This window comes from Musca domestica, unplaced genomic scaffold, assembly GCF_030504385.1.
Source record: "Musca domestica strain aabys unplaced genomic scaffold, Musca_domestica.polishedcontigs.V.1.1 20, whole genome shotgun sequence".
Lineage (NCBI taxonomy): Eukaryota > Metazoa > Arthropoda > Insecta > Diptera > Muscidae > Musca > Musca domestica.
Window position 1 is genome coordinate 12,980,080 of NW_026712250.1, and position 25,023 is coordinate 13,005,102.

Below are 25,023 nucleotides of genomic sequence, written 5' to 3' on the forward strand. Positions count from 1 at the left end.
AGGTGGTGACCTGTCAAATAGAGTTTACCTAAACGACCATTACACTCCTGCTGCGGCATATCTAAATTCGCTCTGTATAAGGCTTCGCCGACAAGCAGTTATAACCAAATTTAAGGTTCTAAATTCAGACATACTGAAAGCCAAACTGATACTCACAGATGGCACCGAAATTTTTGCAGATGCTAAGAAATGTTCTTCTTTGTTAAATAACTCTGAACAAGTTCAAAATTAGTGTAATACAACTTCAGAAATTGACTGTTCTACTTAATCTTTATTAATGAATTGAAAATTGAACTCATATTAAAAGTGAAGAGCTGCATGAATGTTATTGCAATATTGTTCTTCTTTATGGAAATATTATTGTATTTTAAAAAATTTGTATTAAATATCTTTTTTTGGCTCCCCATTTTCAATTTTTGGCTCTGTCGTAATGTCTTTTAGTGAAAATCTAGGTCCAATAATTAACGATAACTCGTACATTAAATCCGTGTTGTGTCCGTATAGTGATAACTTAAAAGTGGCTCATCTAAATTGCAGGAGCATCAAGCCTAAAAACAAACTTGATGAACTGAGACTTATTTTAAAGGGCAATGTGTTCCATATTTTTGCTGTGACAGAAACGTGGCTCATGAATGAAATTTGCAATAAAGCCGTTTCTTTACCTGGATATAGACTTTGCCGGAATGATCGCCAGGCTCCAGGTAGAGGAGGTGGTGTAGGTTTATTTATTGTTAATGGTCTCCCCTACAAAACGGTGTTGAAAACCTCTTTTCCTGGATGTGAATCGCTTTTCGTTAAGTTGTGCTTTGATAATATTGAAATCTTGTTTGGCGTGGTTTATTTACCAACTGGTAATTTATATGATTTTGAGTGTCATCATATGGATTTATTTTCGGAGCACCAAAATATAGTTATTTTTGGTGATTTTAATAATAACCTATTTGATGATACTAAGTCTAGTAATTTTCGCTCACTGTGCATAAGATATAATTTGTCAATTGTTCACAATTCTAAGCCCACACATTTTGATTTAAGAACAAGAACAACTTCATTAATAGATTTCATGTTGGTAAGTGATGCTTCATTTGTTAACTTTAGTGATCAAGTTCAGTGTCCGTCTGTCTCTGACCATGCCCTACTTTTCGCGTCTCTTTCCTTAAGTTATTATAAGCCGCTTGAATTCCTGGAGTACCGAGATTACAACAACATGGATTGGGATAGATTTCTGTTGATCTTGCGTGCTTTTGACATGAATTTACTGCTAAGTGAACCTGATGTAAACATCAAATGCTCTCAAATTAGTTCTCTAATTGGTAGCTTATTTGCCTGTGTACCTGTTGTTAGGAAAAGGGTACAACTTCGCACAGAAACATGGATTAAGGCTAGCGATGTCACATTTGCTAGATCCGTTAGAGATTTAGCTTTTAATGCATTTCAATTAGACCGTTGTCAGGAGAATTGGGCTGTTTACTGTAAATATAGAAACAGGGCAAGGACCGTTATTAGAAGGGCAAAGAGGAAACATTTTGTAGCAATGTTTGGCAGGTTAGATACATCTGGCGTTTGGAAATTGTTGCGTAATGCAGGTTATGTAAATCAAAATCATTCTGTTTTTGATATTGATGTGGATGACATAAATTGTTCCTTTATTAACACTGACCATAGACCTGCAGGGCAAGTGGACTTTATGCAGGATGTTGATTCTAACACGTTATTTTCTTTTCGATACGTTGAGGAGGCTGAAATTTTTGAAGCATTGCACAAAATTCACTCTAAATCAGTAGGGGTGGATATGATACCCATACGATTTATTAAGTTAATTTACCCGTACGTCATGGATATATTTTTACACTTCGTGAACTATATATTAGTAAGCTCAACTTTTCCACTTGCATGGAAAAAAGCTCGTGTTGTCCCCATCCCCAAATCGAATAATGTTAGTTGCCCAGATGACCTTCGCCCAATTTCTATACTACCATCTGTATCTAAGATAGTAGAGATTATAATGAAGAATCAAATTGTGGAATATACTTCGAGTCTAATATCTGACACTCAATATTCATTTCGAAGAGGGCATAGCACTACACACTTGCTTATAAAGGCAACGGATAATATACGCCAGAATATCAACGAGGGCAGAGTAAGTGTACTTGTTTCTCTGGACTTATCAAAAGCTTTTAACTCCGTAGATCACATAATTATGATAAATAAACTTAAGAATATATTTAATTTTTCGTCCACGGCGTGTAGGCTTATGTATTCTTATCTCAGTGATAGGTCCCAGTTTGTGGCTCTGAACGGTTGTCAGTCGGATACTATTTTGACCTATAGTGGCATACCGCAGGGGTCGGTATTAGGACCACTTTTATTTATTTTGTATGTGAATGATCTTAAGGATGTCACTGATTCTGATTCATGCAAAACTTATCAATTCGCGGATGATATTTTCCTCCTTTTTAGTGGTGACCGTGAGTCGCCGTCAGTGTTTGAAAATCGCATTAATACGTGCCTTGTTCAGTTTTCATATTGGTCATCCATGAATTTACTTACAATAAATCCAACCAAAACAAAGGCCATGATGTTTGGAGCATTTAAAAATCATACTATTAATATAAAGTTGCTTAATGATGATGTGGAATTTGTCCCCCATCATAAATGTTTAGGAGTGGTAATTGATAATGAGTTGTCTTTTAAGAATCATATTGACATCATATCTGGGAAGGTGTGGTCTTATTTACGACGGTTTTATGCATGTAACCTATATTTACCTTGCTATGTAAAGGAAAAGTTGGCGCATGCTCTGTTAATGTCTACAATATTATATGGCATTGAGGTAGTGTCCGGTGCTACTGGTATTCACCTTCTCCACTTACGAAGAATCGTAAATTCTATAGTTCGGTTTGTATATAAGGTCCGTGGAAGAGAGCATATATCTGAATATGTGAAACGGTTTATCGGATGTTCATTTAATGAATTAATTACCTGTCGTAATCTCGTATCCTTTTATAATATAATAAGAAGTGGTAGACCAGTTTCTTTGAGGATGAGTTTCACATTTTCTCATTCAACTAGAAACCCTCAAATTTTTATTCCTAGGATCTTTAGAAATGATTATGCACGATCGTTTCTGGTACGGGTCGCGCGATGTTGGAACACATTACCCCAGGAATTAAGAGTTTTTTCACATTCTAACAATGTTTTTCGATTAAAACTGCTTCAACATCTTGCATCCTAATTGTTGTTGTTATATGTAGCAGTTTTATTACTTGATTTTTTTTTTTTTTTTTGCTATCTAATCTAAAAGTTATTGTTAACATGGACATTAATTACCTTGTATTCAAATTTTTATGGCTGGGGAGCCAATAACAATAATAATAATAATAATAACAAGTACTTTATATAGTAGTATAATGTATGTACGTATGTATATATCATGAAATTGTGAATTTATTTACTTTTATTATTGAATTGTTTTTTAACTCAGGTTTAAGGTAGGCTATGTAATAATTATGTATGGTCTATTAGGCCTTTTTATTACAAATGGATTAATAAATAAATAAATAAATAAATAAAATATCTTTGCCAAATTTTATCAAGATCGGTTCAGATTTGAATATAGCTCCCATATATAACATCGTCCGATTTAACTTTTATTGTGCACCAAACGTCCAATATTTGCCCAAATGGGATGGAATTTGGCACTTACGACTGAATTGAGTCTAGAAGATAGTATGTCAAATTGGGTAAGATCGGCTCAGATATAGCCATAGCTCCCATATATATTGTTCATCGGATTTCTTTCTACCTATGATTGGTGGGGTCCTTGTTCTATCCTTCTGGGTATTCCATTTTTCTTTCTTTTCAACCCAGATTTCCTAAGCATCTGACTTCCAACTCAGTGTTTTTATTTCACACATAAATAAATTTTTATTATTATTTTTTCTTAAATTAAAAAAAAAAAAATAAATTTTCTAAAAACATATTTATTTTTTAAATCTTGATTTGTATTTAAATTTTGAATTATTTTGTAATGTTGTTTTCTTGAATCTAACCGTCAGTATAACATGCCTTTCCCTTACTTAACAACCATTCCTCCCTATTCCCTTTGTTTTTTAAGCGTTTTAATTGTTTGCTTTTAATTTTGTTGTTTGTTTGACCATCACCTCCTCTCCACCACCCCCACACAAAATAATTTTTCTAATTGTTGTAGTATAATTCACATTGTAGTTGTTGCTTTTTTTTTAAATTTCTAATTCCTAATTCTTAGCGATAATACTTCCTTTGTATGTCACCCTGGTAACCTTAGCAGCCCAGGAGCTCGTAACTTAGTTGTTGAGTAGTTAGTTAAAAGAACTGTATCTACTTGAAGTAGTTTTTTTGAGAATTTGCTTGATTTTCAAATTGTAGACAATTTCAGAACCCTAGAAAGCATTTAAATCATCTGGATACCAGCAGAATAATTTCGATTTTTTTCAATTATCCTCCAATTGAAACAATTTTTTTTTTAAATTTAATTTTTCATTTTTTTTTTGTTTTTGTTTTGGAATTTTTTGAATTTAAAAAAAAAAATTAAATTTGATTCCAGATCCGTAGAAACCATTTGTAATCTTCTTGTCTTGCCAATTTTGAAAATAAATTCTATTGGATAATGTAAAGTATTATTGATTTCAAAACTTAATGTGTTTCCGAACTAACAGCTTGGGCGCCAATTGAAAAAATTTCAAAACAAGAACAAATCATTTTAATGCGTTTAACAAGGATATTATCTGACACCCTTCCGGAGGGGTATTTTATATCCTACACCACATAGTGGTAAGGGTATTATGGCTTTGGGCATTTGCATTTGCTAGAGCCATAGTTCCTCTTGATGATTTGCATAGAATCACATTCTGAGTCGATTTATGCATGTCTGTCCGTCTGCCCGTCTGCCCGTCTGCCCATGTATTTTTGTAAACCAAGGACAGGTCGCATTTATTGCCCGAGATCGAGATGATATTTTGCATAAATAATTTATTTGACCCAAGGACGACGAACCCTATTGAAATTGCGAATAATCGGTCCAAATTTAGATATGGTTCCACATATATCTTCAAACTATTTTAGGTTAATTGTGCACCAACTGGCCAATATCAGTTCAAATGACCTGAATTTTGGTACATCCCAGCGAATTCGGTCTAGAAGCAAGTATATCAAATTTGAAGAAAATCGATTCAGATATAGCTATAGCTCCCATATATATGTTTCACCCGATTTGGGGTTTTAGGTCCCCCACATGTGTAATATGCGCTCCACAACAATGATATTTGGTATCAGATATCAGATAAAGCTTAGAAAAAAGTGCATAGAATTTTGTCAAGGTCGGTTCAGATTTAGCTATAGCTCCCATGTATATGTTTCATCCGATTTGGGGTTTTAGGTCCCTCATATGCGTAATATGCACTCCACAGCAATGATATTTGGTACAGGATAACTTATTTAGCTCAAAAATACCTTTGTCAAATTTTATCGAGATCGGATCAGATTAGGATATTGTACCCATATATATCTTCAACCGATTTCGGGTTAATTGTGTACCAACTGGCCAATATCAGCCCAAATGACCTGAATTTGGGTACATCCCAGCGAATTCAGTCTAGAAACAAGTACATGAAATTTGGAGAAAATCGGTTCAGATATAGCTATATCTCCCATATATATGTTTCATTCGATTTGGGGGTTCTAGGTCCCTCACATGCATAATATGCACTCCACAACAATGATATTTGATACCAGATATCAGATACAGCTTAGAAATAAGTGCATAAAATTTTGTCAGGATCGGTTCAGATTTGGGGATATAGCTCCCATATATACCTTCAACCGATTTCGGGTTAATTGTCCACTAAATGGCCAATATCAGTTCAAAAGTCTTGAATTTTGGTACATCCGACCATATTCAGTCTAGAAGCAAGTACATTAAATTTGGTGTAAATCGGATCTGATATAGCTATAGCTTCCATATATATGTTTCATTCGATTTGGGGGTTTTAGGTCCCTCACATGGGTAATATGCACACCACAACAATGATATTTGATACCGGGCATCAGATACTGCTCCTAAATACCTCTGCCCAATTTTTATCGAGATCGGATGAGATTTGGATATAGCTTCTACATATACCTTCAACCGATTTCGGCTTAATTGTGCACCAAATATCCAATATCAGCCAAAAATACCTGAATTTTGGCTTATCCAACCGAATTTTGTCCAGAAGCAAGTATATCAAATATGGAGAAAATCGGTTCAGATATAGCTTCCATATACAGGGTGAGATAAAAAAACTGCACCAAAGTCAAACGCCATAATTTTTTTTTTATTTCATTGAATAAAAGCAAAAAAAATGTCGGAAATTTTAGAATAAGTTTAGATTTGTTCGAATTGGTCATCTGTGGCACGAATTATGGCCTTGAAACCGTCTCACGCTGCCCGAATGTTGCTCTGTGGTATTTTGGCCCATTCCCGGCGAAGCGCTTGCTTGAGGTGATTCGTATTTTTTAGTGACAACCTTGCTTTCCAAAATACTCCAGACACGATAGTCCAACGGATTGGTATCCAGAGATTTTGGTGGCCATTTTGCGTTGGAAATGAAGCGAGGAAACTCATTTTGTAACTATTCTTGGGTGGCACGTGCTGAGTGCCATGGTGCTGTTGGAATGTCCAATGTCTGCGGCCAAAATGTTTGCCTGTCCAAGGCTTTAATACACCCTCCAGAATATTTTCGCAATAATATTCGGCATTTATTCTGATGTCACGGTCGATGAATACGAGCGGAGAGAGACCATCGGCTGTTATGGCGGCCCACACCATTACCATGGCCGGCGCTTGAGTTCTGGTGGCCACCACCAATCGAAGGTGCACATTTTCAGCAAGTAAACACGATTATTTTGTTTGTTTACAAACTGCTGGACGACAGCGAATGTTTCCTCATCGGAGAAAACCAAATTCGGCAGTTCACCACTTTCGGCCAAGCGAAGCAACTCTTTAGCTCTTTTGAGTTCTTGCACTTTTTGGAAACCTCCCTCATAAAGGGTCAACAGTTTGAATAATCATAACTCAAGGCTGGGGATATACATCTGTAGATAAAACCGACTAATACTATTTTACTTGTTTAGAAATGTTTTATTGGCGCCCAATGTCTGTTTGTCTGCTGAGTTCTTTCCTTGTCCCCTCCAGTTCTTTATTCCTATAGTCTGCTGTATTGTTTCCTGCTTTCACGAGCATTGTGTTTTGTTATTTCCTTTTCTCCCGTGTTTTACATAGTTTCCCCTTTGAACTTTTCTTACAGAATCCTATGTTAGTTTTCCCCCCTCACCTCCGAGTAGGTTATCTGAGTTTCCATTACTTTGACTATTTTTTTAGTTAGAATTCCGAGTAAATTTATTAAATTTATTTTCCATATGAAATTAATAATTAACAAACAAATTTACACCTTCCATATGTCCATAACTCACAACACACACCCCCGAAACAGAAACCCCAAAAACCACAATTATTAAGAAAAATTAATATTTTATAATATCTCTAAACTAAAAAATAATGACCCACATAATTCAAAAAAAAAAAATATTGAAGCTATGTTTAAAAAAATTGTGGCTAACTCTTACTCACACGAATTGGAATATTTTAGAAATATTAAAATTTAATAAAAAAAAATCTGAAACTGTTTCACAATGTCTAAGGGAATGTATCTTTAGAATCGAGAAGAAATTTTGTTGATGGTTCAACTCTAATTGGTTCAAATTTTGATAAAACAAATAATATAAATCTCAAGTTGGGGAACTTGAGCCGTTGACACCAACAAGATTAAAAAAAACCTACGAACACGTACATGTATACACTGGGTTGGCAGCTGCTGGCCGAAACTGGAGTGTTGCTGTGTTTCGGGACAATCAGGTGTCTCAGAAGCCGCTGCCTTGAGATTGGCATGATTTTTTGGATTTACATGAGGAGACGAAGGTTCTCCCCTTACGTCAGCATAATCATATGTTGCAGTACCTGTTTGGGTGTTATCGTAGGAGTCATTCTAACTAGCATATGGTGGACAGGTCTCCCCCCACCCAGGCGTGTCACGAAGGCCATGCATGATCTAAAGAGAGAGAGGTTCACCGATATAAGAGAGAGCCCCTAGGTCATGAAGCCTATCAAGCGGGTCTGAATAGCATTCTTTCTGATGCAGTCGTAGACGTAGTTAACAGTTACAGTATGAATGCCATCCTCGGCCGGAGATTTGAACAAAAAGAATCGCATAAAGGAGGGCAATACTTGATCAAATACATAAATACACCAGCTGTTGGCTGCAGATTGCTAGGAGAAGGCAGAACAGTTATGGTGGCACTTAATTTATCAAAAACTTTTGATACAGTCAATCATGCCACACTGTTCGAGGACATTTAACGCACCGCCCTCCGTTCAAGTTTAGACGTTGAATAATAAACTACATGTATGGACGTCAGTCGTACGTGGAATTCAGAAACATGAAGTCGAGCATCGGCAGAGTGTTCCCCACCTTGGGAGTTCCCCAAAGTGGGGTTATATCTCCGAAACTGTTTAACATCAACCTTTCTGAAATTCCAAACACCCCCCCCCCCTACCCCCAACAGACGGCATAGAGACAATAACGTACGCAGATGATTGTACGCTCTTGGCGCCCGGACCCATCATTGATGACATTTGCGATCGGTTGAACGCTTACCTAGTTGATCTAACTGCCTTTTTCGACACCACTAAATCGACAGCCACACTTCTCCCCACATGGATTGCGGAGATGAGGCTATCTTTGAATGTACAGGTTGATGGTGTTGTAATTCCGACCACCAACTACTTCAAGGTCTTAGGGGTTACATTCGATTGGCTTTTTAAGTCGTCCGCGCATACCACTGCCATATGCGACAAGATTAGAAGTAGGAACAAGGTTCTCAAGTCATTGGCCGGCAGCACTTGGCTAAGCTAAGGGAAATATTGTCGACCTCTTACAACGTGATCGGCCGGTATGTGGTGGTAAACTATGCGGCTCCGATGTGGTCCGCCAACGTTAGTGCTACACAGTGGAGAAATATTCAGTCCTACCAGAATGCCGCCTTTAGAACCGCAACAGGGTACCTCCTCATGACTCCTGTCGATCACCTACATCAGGAGGCGAAGGTCTTACCGGTGCGACAGCATAATAAAATGCTGTCAATGCAATACCTGTTTGGTTGTTACAGACAGAACCATCCGAATCGCCATGTGGTGGATAGGCAACCTCCGCCCAGGCACGTAAGGCAAGACTTTCATGATCTAGAGACAGAGATAAAGAGGTAAAAGAGAGAGCCTCAAGCAGGACTGAATAGTATTCACTCTAAGTCTTTTGAATTTTGGTGATTCAAGCGATATTATTCACCGGAAATGTTTCGAATTTGGTATTTGAAGTCCGTAATGGATACTACAGCCTAAGACAGATAATTTTCTGTGCAGGCTCATACAATGGTAACTTCCGATATTCGGTATTTTGATGATTTTAGCGACATATTCACCGGAATTGTTTTAAAATTCGATATTAGAAATCCGTAATGAATACTACAGCCTAAGACAGAATATTTTATGTGCAGGTCCATGCTTTCGTATAGCCCTCATATAACGGCTCCTCACTATATTCGTTATTTTGGTGATTTAAGCGACATAACTCACCGGAATTGGTTAAAATTTGGTATTTGAAATTCGTAATGGATACTTCATCCTATGGCTGAAAACTGCCTGTGCAGGTCCACATCTGCGTATAGCCCCCATATAACGACTCCTCCCGATATTCGGTTTTTTGATGATTTTAGCGACATTAATCACCGGAATTGCTTGAAAATTCGATATTTGAAATTCGTAATGGACACTACAGCCTATGACAGAAAATTGTCCGTGCAGGTCCACGTTCTCATGTAGCCCCCATATAACGGCTCCTCCCGATATTCGGTATTTTGGTGATTTTAGCTACATTATTCAGCGGAATTGTTTCAAATTTGGTATTTGAAGTTCGTAACGGATACTACTTACGAATATTCACGGATTTTTTTTTTTTCATTTATTTTTTCGATTTAAATAGAGATGAGAAGTCTTAAAAATATTTTTTGTCCAATAAGACCTCGAAAATCATTCTTAAAAAATTCACGATTTTTGCCCCGGAAGTCTTTGGAAAAATCCATAATCTATGTAGTCGCGAAGTCTTTGAAAAAATATTCGAATTCATTTTAATTTATGTAATCGAGTAGCTTTTCAAAAAATATTTTAGTTGATTTTTAGATTTATCTCTAAAAGTGTCTTCTGGCTTTGGGGAAACATACATGCCCGACATCTATTTCACGACATTGTGATTCAGTTTTAAATTCCTATAATTTTTATGTCCTAAGAAATACTATTAATTTAGTAATTAATTATTTATTAATTATAATTATTAATTAATTATAAAATTAAATATATTTATGTATATTTATTTGAGCGTTTGTTTTTTGTCATACATTTCCCCTTCTCTGTTTATATTGTATGTATCCTCCCTCTATTTTGATGAATTACAAAATCTATAGGTATACCCATGCCTACATTACACAAGCCAATGAATATCATCGTCATTATCATCAACAACAACACCATCACCAGCAGCAGCAACAACAGCATCAACTCCATTACCACCAACAACAACAAATGGCATTCAATCAAACCCATAACTCAACAATGTTGGACGAAGATTCATTAAATCAAAGTACTAGTCTGTATAGTGGCATTGGCATCGGCGGCGGCGGTCCCTCCAGGGCCCATTCACAAACAAATCTTTCACAAATTCACGGTGGTTATTATGTAACGCCCACGGTGGCGGCTGCAGCGGCCATGGCCTCTGGTGGACCAGCATCGGCCATGTATTATGCACGTTCTGATTATGCGGAATCAAGGTGCTTTTTTTTTTAGAAAAATACAAGAAAATAAGAAACTATTATGTAGAAGACCTATCTATCTATATCTTGTCAAGACATATTGCTAATGCATTTTTATGTGGTATTGCTAGAAACAAAAAACAAAAAAACAATTGGAACAACTTATATGTAATGGAAAAAAAATATCTCCTATACTATTTCCTACCAATATTTACAAGTATATGGCTGTCCTCTTATTTTTCTAATTTCTATATAAGGAATTGTATTTTATGGCTTTAAATTATATAGCATTGGGTGATTCTTTTTCCATATTCGGAAGGGGAAATGTACAAAGAAACCTCTCATGGAATTTATAGTTATTTAGTTGAACTTCCTCGATAAAGAACTTATGTATAGCTCTCCACAACGTATAAGAATTTGTAACAGAATTACTTCTCTTCATGCCATAAGCATCAAGTTTTTTTCAGTCTCATAGACAAGTTTGTCGGTATTCCATAAAAGGATAGCCTATTTTTATCCTTCATCTCTATAATTTTATTCTCTATACATTTGGTTTCAAAGGAAAGGTTTCTTTGTGCATTTAATAATTTTTATGATATTCAGTCTTCTTCTGGGGTCTATTTATAATTTTAACAACAATTCTTCTTCACTTTGTCTGTGTGTTTTTAAAATTATCTTCCGAATCTCTCTACTTATGTCTATATTAATCTTAATATAATGGGGTCCATTTTGGAAACTGTGGCACTTTTTAATGCCAACTTTACTGACCTTTCCAAATTATTTTCGTATCATTTTTGCATGCCATAATGTCTAATACGCTCATATTTTTGCAGAATTCATAATTTTTCCACTATTTTTGGCCCGTAGGCCATCTAAGGTAGTATTCTAAGAATTCTCCATACTTTCAGAAAGTCCTTATAGATATTGTAATCTGGGTTTCTTTCACTTATTTTTTTGGACAATTTTTGGACATGATGTGCCTTTAAACAAGTTAAAAAGTATCCGTCGGGTTTGCCGACAGATGTATACCCTAAGCCAATGTTCGATTATTATACCCTCAGCCATATGGCTAGAGAGGTTACATATCATTTTATATGACCAAAACGTGCCTCATCGAAATAGCGGTTTTAGACCCTAGATTTCTTTGGACCAAATCCGTTTCAGGACATTTGAAGTCGATCTAGCGATGTTTGTCCGTTCGTCTATCTGGCTGGTTGGTGCGCCCGATAACTCTCGAAGGGGGAGTATCCGATGTGATCCAAACTTGGTACATCGTAATATTGTTATCAAACTTAGATCGAGTTCGGAGATGGGCAATATCGGTCCACTCCTTCTGGCCTGCCCACAAAATGCCAACATTTTCAAAGAAAACAATTTACTGCACAGAAAGAGAAAGGATAATCCGATTTTGTTGCAACTTTGCAAATCCTAATATTTGCATCAGTGCTAGGTCAGGTGCGAATATGAACAATATCGCTTCACGCCATCAAGTACCTTCCCCAAAAAGGGTCAAAATTTTTAATAATGACAACTCTTATAAAATGTGATGTAAGTGTTCGATTGTCTTCAAATTACACACATCAAAATATTTTTATTAACCCAAGGTCTTGTGTGAAGAGGGCATTCCTTTTGGTACCTCCCCCACAGAGGACCATTCCTTTTGGTACCTCCCCCACAAAGGGTCAAAATTTTGAATATTCATGAAGCTCATACAACGCGACATTAACATCCGATTCCATTCAGCCTTGGTACATCTCAATATTTCCATCAACACAAGATATGTTATAAATATGGTAAAGATCGGACCATTCCTTCTGGTACCTCCCCCACAAAGGGTTAAAGTTTTGAATAACCAAAACGATCATAAAATCCGAAATAAGCATCCGATTCTCTTCATATTTCACACATCCCATTATTTCTACTAGCACAAGATCTGCTGTGAAGATGGAAAATATCGGTCCACTCCTTCTGCTACCTCCCCCACAAAGGGTCAACGTTTTTGAATAAACAAAACGATCATAAAATCCGAAATAAGCATTCGGTTCTCTTCATATTTCATACACCTCAACATTTTCGATAACACAAGATCTGTTATAAAGATGCTAGAGATCGGACCATTCCTTCTTCAACCTCCCCCACATAGGGTTCAAGATTTTTGAAAAATAAAACGGTCAAAGAAAGCGAAATAAGCATCGAACTCTCTTCAAATTTCGCACATGCAAACATTTTTGCTATCACAAGATCTGTTGGGAAAATGATATATATATCTGCGAAACCCTTCCATTACCTCACCCACAAAGGTTGACAATTTTCAATTCATTTATCTGTCATAACCTGCGAAACAAGTCAGTTATTCTTTACAAACTTGATCTCTCTCCCTCTCCCTCTCTCTCTTTTGCTATATCTAAATATTTCTCTCAACCAGAAACCTGAGATAAATATGGAATTTTTGATTTCCCATAAAATTGGTTATAAATATTCGGTTTTCTTGTAATTTTGGCCATACCAATATTTTCATCTGTATTAGATGAGGTGTGAAAAGAGGATATTTCGGTGGACTATATCTGGTACTCCACGCACATTTCAACATTTTCTAACAATTATCACTTATTTCTCATATAAAATGAACGAAGTCGGAACCTGGCTCGTCGCAATATTTATATCATATTTGTTTAGGTGTGATACAAAATAGACAATAATATTGGACCATTTCTTCGGAACCTATTCCATAAAGGGTAAACGATTTGAAAAATCAAAACCGAAGTCTAAATATTTTTAAATAATCGAACATTGGCTGAGGGTATACATCTGTGGGCAAACGAATGATACTTTTTTCCCTCTTTTTTTATATTGCCCCTCTTCAAACCTGAAGAGGGGCAAAAGAGACATGAAATCTTATTTCCATGAGGCACTTTTTTGTCCCATCGAATGCTGAATATCCATCTTCAAATCTGACATAAGTCCTGAAACGAAATTTCGTCCAAAAGAGACATGGAGTCTTATTTCCATGATGCCCCTTTTTGTCCCATCGAATGCTGTATATCCTTTGTAGCATCAAGGCTGAGGGCAAAAAAGCTCATGATCATGAGGTCTTCTATATATTTTATACATCTTCTATATTTTACACATCGAAACCCTTATGGCGAGGTCTTTGGCCCCCACCCGACTTGTGTATATTCCTAACTGGTTTTGTTTATTTTTTTTTTAATTTTAACAGAGTGTCTATTATAAAATGTGTATTTCTTGATATTATATATTTGTTCTAGGGTCTGTTGGCTTAGGTCTCTTGGTTTAATAACTGCACCTACGCCATATATATATTTTTTTATGAGGGGCACCTTGTAGACAATTTCTTTCTCCATTATCATCATCTTTGTATAGATAATTTCTTTCTCCATTATCATCATCTTTGTATTTTTAATTCTTCCTCATTATCATCATTTATGGCCATTCACATTTTGCATGTCATGCTTTGCCGCTGAATTGTTTGTAGCAAAACAAAACTCATTTCAACAAAACTCTTCTCTTTCGTTAATTTGGCTTCATAATATGGCCTGCCAAAGAGCATGCAAAAAGCAATGGAAAAAAGCCTCTTTATTTGCATTTTATTTAAGAGCATGTTCTCACTCTCTCTTATTTTCTCTCATTTTATTTGCTGAGTATATTTTTCTTTGCCACATTTGGTTTTGCATTTATTTTTTATGCATGGATTTTATTTTTAATTTTTATTTTCTCAATTCTAATTGGAAATTTAATATATATTTTGAAAATAATTTCAAAATATACCATATTAATTAATTTTCCATTTTTTCCTGCCAGATCTGGAGCACGTGATCCAGATCCCATTGCCACGGAGCCACAACGTTTGACTCCCTGTAAATTCATCAACGAACATGCGGTTGTTAGTTTCGGTTCGGGGCTCTTGGTGACGGTGAAACCGAAATACACCCCACATGGCCACATTAGCAACATTGTTAAACTGTTGAAATTCAAACCCAACGATGAGACGCGTAAACTGTTCAAAGTCTTCCCTGGGCCGTTGGTAAGGGGTTTGACCCACAAGAAAACGGTCATAGAATTTTGCCAGGAGCAAATTCGTTTGGGACCCATGGAAACGACAATCTATGCCAAACAGCTGATTAGCAACAATGCCGAGAAATATCGCGGCTCCTATACATTGATGTGGAATCTTTTGATTTTGCTACTGAAACAGAATGGAGTAAGTCACCCCTGCCACCCTCAAAATAATGTATGGCAAACATTAATTCTCCTTCTTTTGTTTTACTTCTTTTCCAGATGGTTGTGGGCACAGACATTGCCGAATTGCTGCTGAAAAATCAACAACAGTTTGCCTATCAAACACCCAGCTCCACTTTGAATAGCTCTTTAAAATCGAAATCGGGTGCCAACTCTCCCGTGGCTGCAGCTGAACAAGAGGACCCAACCGCCACCACCAAGGATACTGATAATCCAGAAGAGGCAAATCCTGAAAACTCATCCCGTAATGAGGATCACGAAGAAAATCGCTTGGACAGTGGCGAAGACGAGGCCAAGGATGAAGCAACCAGCTCCACACTAACCGACAGCGAAATAACCGAGAAATTTAGAAACTATTTGCTATACGGCAATGTCAACGAAGCCCTGGACTGGGCCACCGACAATAATCTATGGGGTCATGCCCTGTTCTTGGCCTCGAAATTGGATCGCCGCTCCCATGCCAATGTCATGATGAAATTCGCCAATAAATTGGCCCTAAACGATCCTCTGCAAACATTGTATCAGCTGATGAGTGGTCGTACCCCCTCGTCGGTGACATGTGTTCAAGATGAAAAATGGGGTGACTGGCGTCCACATTTATCCATGATCCTATCGAACACCTCACAAAAACCGGAACTGGATCGCAAGGCCATAACGACATTGGGTGATTCACTGTTCAATCGTGGCGATTTGTATGCGGCACATTTTTGCTATTTAATGGCCCAGGTTAATTTCGGTCGTTATCAGGAGTCGGCAACACAGGAGACTTCGTTGCAACAACATTTGCCAAAGTAAGTAATGGAAAGGGTGGCATCGTCAAGTGGGGAATTATCCAAAGCCTCCAAATATTTCTAAACATTTTGAAATGACACTTTATCCAAATTTGTTTAACCGTTACGGATTTTTTTTCTTCCCTTTCAGATTGGTCCTGCTGGGTTCTTCGCACTACAAACAATTCCAAGATTTTGCCCATAACGAAGCCATAATTATGACTGAAATCTATGAGTATGCCTGCTCGTTGAATGATGAGAAGTTCTCCATTACTGAATTCCAGGTGAGCAGCATTTCATTATATCCACAGGCATATGACTTCTTATATCCTCAGTCATATGGCTAGAGAGAGGGTATATATCATCTGATACGGCCAAAACGTGCCTCATTGAAATAACGGTTTTAGACCCTAGGACTCTTTGGACCAAATACGTTTCAGGAGATTTGGAGTCGATCTAGTGATGTTCGTCCGTCTGTCTGGCTGGCTAGTACGCACGACAACTCTTGAAGGGAGTATCCAATTTGATCCAAACTTGGTACATCGTAATATCATTGTCAAACATAGATCGAGTTCGGAGATGGACAATATTGGACCACTCCTTCTGGTAGCTCCCCCACAAAATGTTAACATTTTCAAAGAAATTTATTGCACAGAAAGAGAAAGGATAATCCGATTTTGCTCAAACTTTGCATATCCTAATATTTGCATCAGTGCTATATCAGGTGTGAAAATAGACAATATCGGTCCACTCCATCCAGTACCTTCCACACAAAGGGTCAAAATGTTGAATAATTATAACTCTTATAAAATGTGATGTAAGAGTATGATTGGCTTCAAATTGAACATATCACAATATTTTTATAAAAACAAGGTCTGGTGTGAAGAGGGCAGATATCGGTCCACTCCTTCTGGTACCTCCCCCACAAAGGGTCAAAGTTTTGAACTTTCACGAAGCTCATAAAAGGCGAAATTAACATCCCATTCCATTCAGACTCAGCACATCTTAATATTTCCATTAACACCAGATCTGTTGTAAAGATGGTGGAGATCGGACCACTTCTTCTGGTAACTGGCCCACAAAGGGTCAAAGTTTTGAATAACCAAAACGATCATAAAATTCGAAATAAGCGTCCGGTTCTCTCCAAATTCCACACTTTACAATATTTGTATTTACCCAAGGTCTGGTGTGGAAATGAGATATATCGGTCAATTTATTCTGGTACCTCCCCCACAAAGGGTCAAAATTTTGAATATCCCATGAAGCTCATAAAACGCAAAATTAACATCCGATTCTATTCAGACTTGGTACATCTCAATATTTCCATAAACACAAGATCTGTTACAAAGATGGTAGAGATCAGGCCATTCCTTCTGATACCTCCCCCACAATGGGTTAAAGTTTTGAATAACGAAAACGTTCATAAAATCCGATATAAGCATTAGGTTCTTTTCAAATTCCACACTTCACAATATTTTTATTTACCCAGGGTCTGGTGTGAAGATGGAAATTATCGGTCCACTCCTTCTGGTACCTCCCCCACAAAGGGTTAAAATTCTGAATATTCATGAATGTCATAAAACACGAAACTAACATCCGATTTCATTCGGAATTGGTGCATCTCAATATTTCCATCAACACAAGATCTGTTATAAAGATGGTAGAGATCGGACCATTTCTTCTGGTACCTCCCCCACAAAGGGTCAAAGTTTTGAATAACCAAAACGATCATAAAATCCGAAATAAGCATTAGGTTCTTTTCAAATTCCACACTTCACAATATTTTTATTTATCCAGGGTCTGGTGTGAGGATGGAATACATCGGTCCACTCCTTCTGGTACCTGGCCCATAAAGGGTCAAAATTTTGAATATCCATGAAGCTCATAAAACGTGAAATTAACATCCGATTTCATTCTGACTTGGTGCATCTCAATATTTCCATCAACACAAGATCTGTTATAAAGATGGTAGAGATCGGACCATTGCTTCTGGTACCTCCCTCACAAAGGGTCAAAATTTGGAATAACCAAAACGCTCAAAGAAAGCGAAATAAGAATCCAATTCTTTTCATATTTCACACATCCCATTATTTCTACTAGAACAGGATCTGCTGCGAAGGCGGAATTTATCGGTCCACTCCTTCTGGTACCTCCCCTACAAAACGTTAAAATTTTGAATAACCAAAGCGATCATAAAATCCGTAATAAGCATCCGGTTCTCTTTAAATTACACATATCACAATATTTTTTCTAATCCAAGTTCTGATATACATCTGCCAACTCCTTCTGGTTCCTCACCCACAAAGGGTCACAATTTTCAATACTTATATCTGTCATAACTTGCGAAACAAGTCGGCGATTCTTTACAACTTGTTATATCTAAATATTTCTCTTAATCAGAAATCTGATATGAATATGTAAATTATCGGAATTTATGATTTCGCAACAAATCGAGCATTGTCTGGGGTATACATCTGTCGGCAAAACCGACTGATACTTTTTAACTTGTTTTTACTATCCAAAAGCAAAAAAAAAATATTGATTTTCATCAATGAATGTTTTTTCTTCCCTCCCCTCTAGCCCTATAAGTTCCTGTTAGCTACACGGCTTTTGGATTATGGTTTCCATTTGAAGAGTTTAATGTATTTGGAGCAAATTGCTGTACACATCGCAAGGGATCCGAGCAAATATGAGGGCAGTTTTATCAACAAGGTAAGGCGCTATCAAGAAACCCCTTTAGCTTCACAGAAAACTAATTGTTTTTTTCTCTAGGTCTATGAATTGGCTGATCGTTTGAAATACTACGACCCGGTGCTGGAGAAAACCATTGATGACCAGCAACAACAGGGCCAGGATGAGGCTGGCGATGGCAATCTAAATCAATCCCAGCAACAGATGGAGGAACAAAAATGGCTGCAAAGTCTCAGGCAAATGGCTCAACAATATAAAATCGATTGTGGCTTAGCTGTGGCAGCATCAAGCACGCTAGCTGCCCCATCCGTATCCATGATGGACGGCCAACAACCAAACCCCGCCATGGTGGATCCATCATACAACTATCAGCAACAACAAATTGATCAACAATTTATGGAAATAAATAAACAATTTAGTGAATTGAATTTACAATATCAAAACAATAATCAGGAAGCAAACCAGCAACAACAACAACAGCCTACTTTTTACAATCCCGAATTGATGCAGCAAAATTCCCAACCCCATGCAGATCCCCTACAACAGCCGGCATCCTTAGATCCATATCAACAACAAAATGATCAGCCACTGAACCAGGATCCTCAACAGCAGCAACAGCCCCTGGATCCCCAAAATCCCAATCAAGATCTTTATCAACAACAACAGCAGCAGCAATCATCATCGTACATGCAACCTGATCCACAATATCAAGGTTATACTCAGGCCTATTATGATCCCTCTCAGCAGCACTATAATAACAACGATCCTAGTTTAGATCAACAAACGACGGCCACAGATAATGCTGCCTATGATTATTGGTCTCAACAACAGCAACAGCAAATGCAAGGTGGCTATGGCTCCGAGGAGGTAAGTTCGAATTAATTTTCAGTTTTTTAGTTTGTTTTTTTCTTTCAGTTCCCAAAATGTTCCTAGATTCTTTTTTGATTTCCTATTTTTCTGTTCTCTTCTTTTCTTTAATTTGATTGGTATTTAAATTTTTTGTTAATATTTTATTTTTATTTGTTTTAAAATTAAAAAAATAATCCTTTAGGCTAGAGCATCCTCTTCTTCCACATACTTTGATATGTTTATGTGGCTTTGGCTAAAAGAGAATTGAATTATTATAACCTCCAACATAGTATGGAGGGTATATTATGTTTGTCATTCCGTTTTGTAACAACCTCGAAATATAAATTTAAGACCCCACAAAGCATATATATATTCTTGATCAGATTACAAATTCGATGCCGATTTTACGATGACCATCCGTCCGTCTTTCCGTCTGTGGAAATCACTCTAACTTTCGAACGAATTGATGTAGGTTGATAAAATTTTACTCAATTATGTGTTTCACCTGCAGGACTTTTGGTATTGAAAATGGGCCATGTAGGCCCATGTCTTCGTATAGCCCCCATATAACTGTACCTCCCTATATTCGGTATTTCGGTGATTTCAGCAACATTATTCACCGGAAATGTTTCATATTTGATATTTGAAGTTCGCAATGGATATTACAGCCTATGACAGAAAATTGTCTATACAGGTCCACGTCTTCGTATAGCTCCCATATATCGGTACCTCCCTATATTCGGGTTTTTGATGATTTTAGCGACATTGTTCACTGGAATTGTTTCAAGTTTAGTATTTGAAGTTTGAAATAGGTACTAAAGCCTTAGACAGAAAATTGTCTATGCAGGTCCTCGTCTTCGTATAGCTCCCATATAACGTTACTTCCCTATTTTCGGTATTTCGGTGATTTCAGCAACATTATTCACCGGAAATGTTTCATATTTGATATTTGAAGTTCGCAATGGATATTACAGCCTATGACAGAAAATTGTCTATACAGGTCCACGTCGTCGTATAGCCCCCATATATCGGTACCTCCCGATATTCGGTATTTTGACGATTTTAGCGACATTATTAACCGGAATTGTTTCATATTTGGTATTTGAAGTTCGTAATGGATACTACAGCCTGTGACAGAAAATTGTCTATGCAGGTCTAGGTCTTCGTATATCCGCTATATAACAATACCTCCCTACATTCGGTATTTTGATAATTTTAGCGACGTTATTCACCGGAATTGTTTCAAATTTGGTATTTGAAGTTCGTAACAGAATTCTTAACGGATTTTATTTTTTGAAAATTGTCAATTTCCAAATTCTGGAGGGTAATAAAGCTTTTTTTTCTTGTTTTTGTTTAAAATCGTTCATTCGATTTCAGTTGTTTTTTTTTTGTTTTTGCTTTTTTATTATTTTTATTTTAATATTTTTCGTTTTGGTTCTCTAACCCAAATCAAAATTTTGTTTTCAAAATTTGCAAGTAAAAATCAATAACAAAAATATTCGCCTCCAAATCGATATTTCCATTTCCATTTCTGTTTCTATTTTTTGTCCTGAAATGGCATGCCTTAACCTTTGGAAACCCTGTGCAACAAACTTTAGCCACCAAGTGATAAACATGAAAGCTATGAAAGTCCTGAAGTAACATTGGCTAAGGCGAAGTCTTTGCCAAAACCCAAAACAGCTAGTAGTCCTCCTTCAGCTGCTAAAACAACAGCCAACACCAATTCCTCATCGTCTTTGTATTTAAACAACAACAATAATAATAACAATAATAATAAAAAATCATCATCATCATCTCTAATGAAATCTTCAAGTCTGCTACAACAACATCAACATCAAAAAAATAAAACAATGACAACAACAACAACAATGAGAACAAGCAGCAGCAGCAACAACAAAAATCATGCTAAAAAATCCCTAGATTCGGCTGCTGCGAATCATCATTTGGCATTTAATAAATTAGATCATGAATCATCCACGGCTAGTATTAAGGATCCCTATAATCCAAACACAACAACAACAACACCCCAGTCATCTTTGTCCCCAACATCACCAACAACAACAGCAACAATGCCATTTTCAATCAATAATGTAAGTAAAATCAAATCATCAAACGAACAACAAGAACAGCTACAAGCAGCAGCCCTTCCGCTTGGCAATAGCTTAAAAACAATTAATGCTCAAACCTTACAAAAGCCACAAATAACACAAAATCCCCCTTTAAGCCAACATCATCATCATAGGCCGCTGAAACCGCTCACCCCGTCTAGGTTAAAAAATGAAAATAAATTGAATAATTTTGCCACGGCGAATTCAAATGATGGCAAAAAAGTTAATTTTTATATACCTGAAAAGGAAACTGCTCTGAAACTCAATAGGGGTCGCAACAACTCCTGGATTTCCCCCTCAGCCTCAGCCTCCGCCTCCTCCTCCACATCCAGTTCCATGGAGGACAATAATGTTAGGGAAGAAGAAACGCCATCAGGCGGTGGCCAACAAAACCCCTTGGCATTGAATAAAAATCCTTTGGCAAGCCACTCGATGTTGGTACGCCGCTCCCCGGGCCATGCCTACCCTGGAAAATTGCTGAATAAAAACATTGTTTTCAATGGCACCTATCCCATTGATATGCCTTTGCAGAATCGTTTCAAAAACTATGATCCCGAGGCCAATTGTGGTATCGATGAGAATCAATTGTATGAGGCCACATATCAAGATGCCTCATCCAATGATGGGGAATATGAGGACGAAGAAGAAGAATATGATGAGAATAACTATTATGATGAGGAGGATGATAATGGTTATTTCGAATACAAACAACAACAACAACAACTTCATGACTTGGAATCCCTCAATAGCCATTATCATCTGCATCATCGTCATCAAAAGCATAAACAATTGTTATCCTCTTATGGCATTATCAAGGCCCCCACTACTTCTTCGTCTTCCTCTTCCATGGCGAAACTGTCACAAAAACCAGCCCACCAAGTCTGGTCCATGCAAGAGCTCATCAATGACCCGTCCATACCCTTGAACTACAAGAAAATGTGCAATGAAGTGGAACAGTCGCTGCAACAATTTGAAAAATACATTGATGCCAAAACGGCCAAGGGAGGAGGAGGAGGGGGAGGGGAAGTTACAACAACTGACAAGAACATGAAAACAAGTTTTAAATCATCCCACATACCACCCCCCGTGGTGAAGACATTCAATATCGACGATCCAATTATTGATTTCAAAAAGAATAATTGAAAAGAAATTTAAATTCAATAAAGAAATCAATAACATTTAGGGTATTTATTTTATTTTAGAATAAGTTTTAAAATGAAACCATAAATCCCCCATGGCCGTAGTGGAGATAGACATTCAATATCGCCGATCCAATTATTGATTTCAAAAAGAATAATTGAAAAGAAATTTAAATTAAACAATGAAATCAATAAAATTTAGGGTATTTATTTTATTTTAGAATAAGTTTTAAATTGAAACCATAAATCCCCCATGGTCATGGTGGAGATTTGATTTAAAAAAAAACAAAATTGTTGATGTTGAAAAACAATAACAATATCTTTGTTTTTGATAATTTTAGAATAACTTGTTAAGTCTTTAGAATAAGTTTTTTTTATTTGAAACCACCCGCACCTGGTTTGTTTTTATGTTTTTTATCTTCTTTTGTTTAGATATATATATTTTTTGTTTTATTTAAATCATATTTGAAATATACATGTGTGTATGTATGTGTGTCGCATATGTGATTGTGTTTGTACATGAAATGTTTTTGTTTTCCTTTTTGTTTTTCATTTTGATTGACAAGATTAATGGGTGATAAATAATAAGGGGTAAGGTGGAAAGATGTGAACAGCAAAGAAAAACTGTATTCATAATTTGAAGCATACTTTTAGGCACTCGTTTTCAATTATCTTAAGGAAGATTACATTTTTCTTTAATATTTAATAACACGTTATGATAAATTATAATTATATAAATTATAAGATAAATAGACATGACATGACCATCGCGTCATTGTACATTTGTGAAACAGGAATTGTGTGTAGTTTGTACAAGATGGCGCAGAGAGAGTGAAAATGCCACCAATTTTACGATTGGTCCATAATGTCTTAATTATAGCCAAAAAACATCGAAATGTCTGTCAAGTACAGATGCATATAAGAAGTGAGGCGTAATTAAGACATTAGGGGCCAATCGTAAAATTAATAGCATTCCATGAAAATATAGCAAATAAGATATTATTTTCAGGGGTTTTCCGACTTTTGAACTTAAAAAAAAAAAAAATAATAATTTTTCGAAGATATTCGACACCCACTTAGGGGCAAACAATAATCGTAAATAATTGAAAAATATTTTCTCTAACTCCATCTTCAGACATGTTTTTTCTTTTAATCTTTTTTCAAACCTTCTCTTTAAACGTGGATTTAAAAAAAATTCTTTATTCGACTCATAATCTCAGTGTGGGTTTTTTGAAAAAGTAGAAAAGCCAGAGCCAGAACTCGTTATAGATGACAAAAGAAATCCGTCTCTGAATTCACACACTGAGATCATGAGTCGAATGTTCCCCGCATAGCTCGTAGTCTCCTTTGATATGGCAGAGAAGTGAATATCAGTTGTATGCATGGTTTGTAGCATGCTTTTAGGAACTTTCCATTGATCTCAGAATATATTATTAAGGAAGTCTTTAGTTTTTGGTCTGGAAAAAATATTTTTTAAAAAAATTGTAAAAATTTAAAAAAACCACGTTTGAAGATAGTCTTGATTTTTTTTTTAAATCCACGTTTGAATGTGACCTTGAAAACATTTTTTAAAAGTCCAAATTTGAATAAGGTCTTGATTTTTTTTTTAATACACGTTTGAATGTGACCTTGAAAACATTTTTTTGAATCCTCGTTTGAAGATGGACTTGAAAACTTTTTTTTAAAATCCACGTTTGAAGTTGGTCTTCAAAAATACTTTTTTTTAACAAATCTACGTTGGAAGATGGTCTTGAAAAATATTTTTTAAAGAATCCAAGTTTGAAGATGGTCTTGAAAAACATTTTTTTAAAAAATCAACATTTGAAATGGCTTTGAAAAATATTTTTTAAAAAATCTTTATCCACGTTTGTAGATAATATTAAAAAATATATATTTTTTGGGAAAAGATTTAAAAAAAAAGCCACTTTTGAAGATAGACTTGGAAAAAAATATTTTGCAAAAAAATTAATTTTTCTTAAAAGTTCAAAAATCGAAAAATTTTTTGAAAATAAAATGTTTTTGAAAACTTTATAAATATAAGATTTTTTGGTATTCTGAATAATTTTCCAAAATACGAAAATTTTCCGAAATGTAATTTTAAGTCAGTGATTATATGAGATTCTATGAGTGTCCCGGGAAGTGGTTACATTCTAACAAAAAAAAAAAAAAAAAAAACATGACATTTGTATAAAAAAAATCTGTGTTTATTTAGTTAGAAAATTCGCAGTTAAGTTGCTGCATTTCCCAAAAATCTATATTTTTCAATTTTCAAAA

General features: G+C 36.1%; 1 protein-coding gene across 6 annotated transcripts in view; it reads left to right on the plus strand.

Annotated features, from left to right (window-relative positions):
* The window catches only part of LOC101895985 (protein transport protein Sec16A), a 40,358-nt gene that overhangs the window by 9,124 nt on the left and 6,211 nt on the right, over positions 1-25,023 (plus strand). For 4 of the 6 annotated variants that reach the window (XM_059122463.1, XM_059122465.1, XM_059122464.1 and 1 more), the window contains 7 exons: positions 10,591-10,953; positions 14,755-15,154; positions 15,232-15,983; positions 16,114-16,246; positions 18,543-18,674; positions 18,735-19,520; positions 21,101-21,592. In XM_059122463.1, coding sequence (XP_058978446.1) covers positions 10,591-10,953; positions 14,755-15,154; positions 15,232-15,983; positions 16,114-16,246; positions 18,543-18,674; positions 18,735-19,520; positions 21,101-21,592 — 3,058 coding nt within the window. The remainder of the gene's footprint in view (positions 1-10,590; positions 10,954-14,754; positions 15,155-15,231; positions 15,984-16,113; positions 16,247-18,542; positions 18,675-18,734; positions 19,521-21,100; positions 21,593-25,023) is intronic. The other 2 variants (XM_059122467.1, XM_059122466.1) reach the window with 2 other exon arrangements.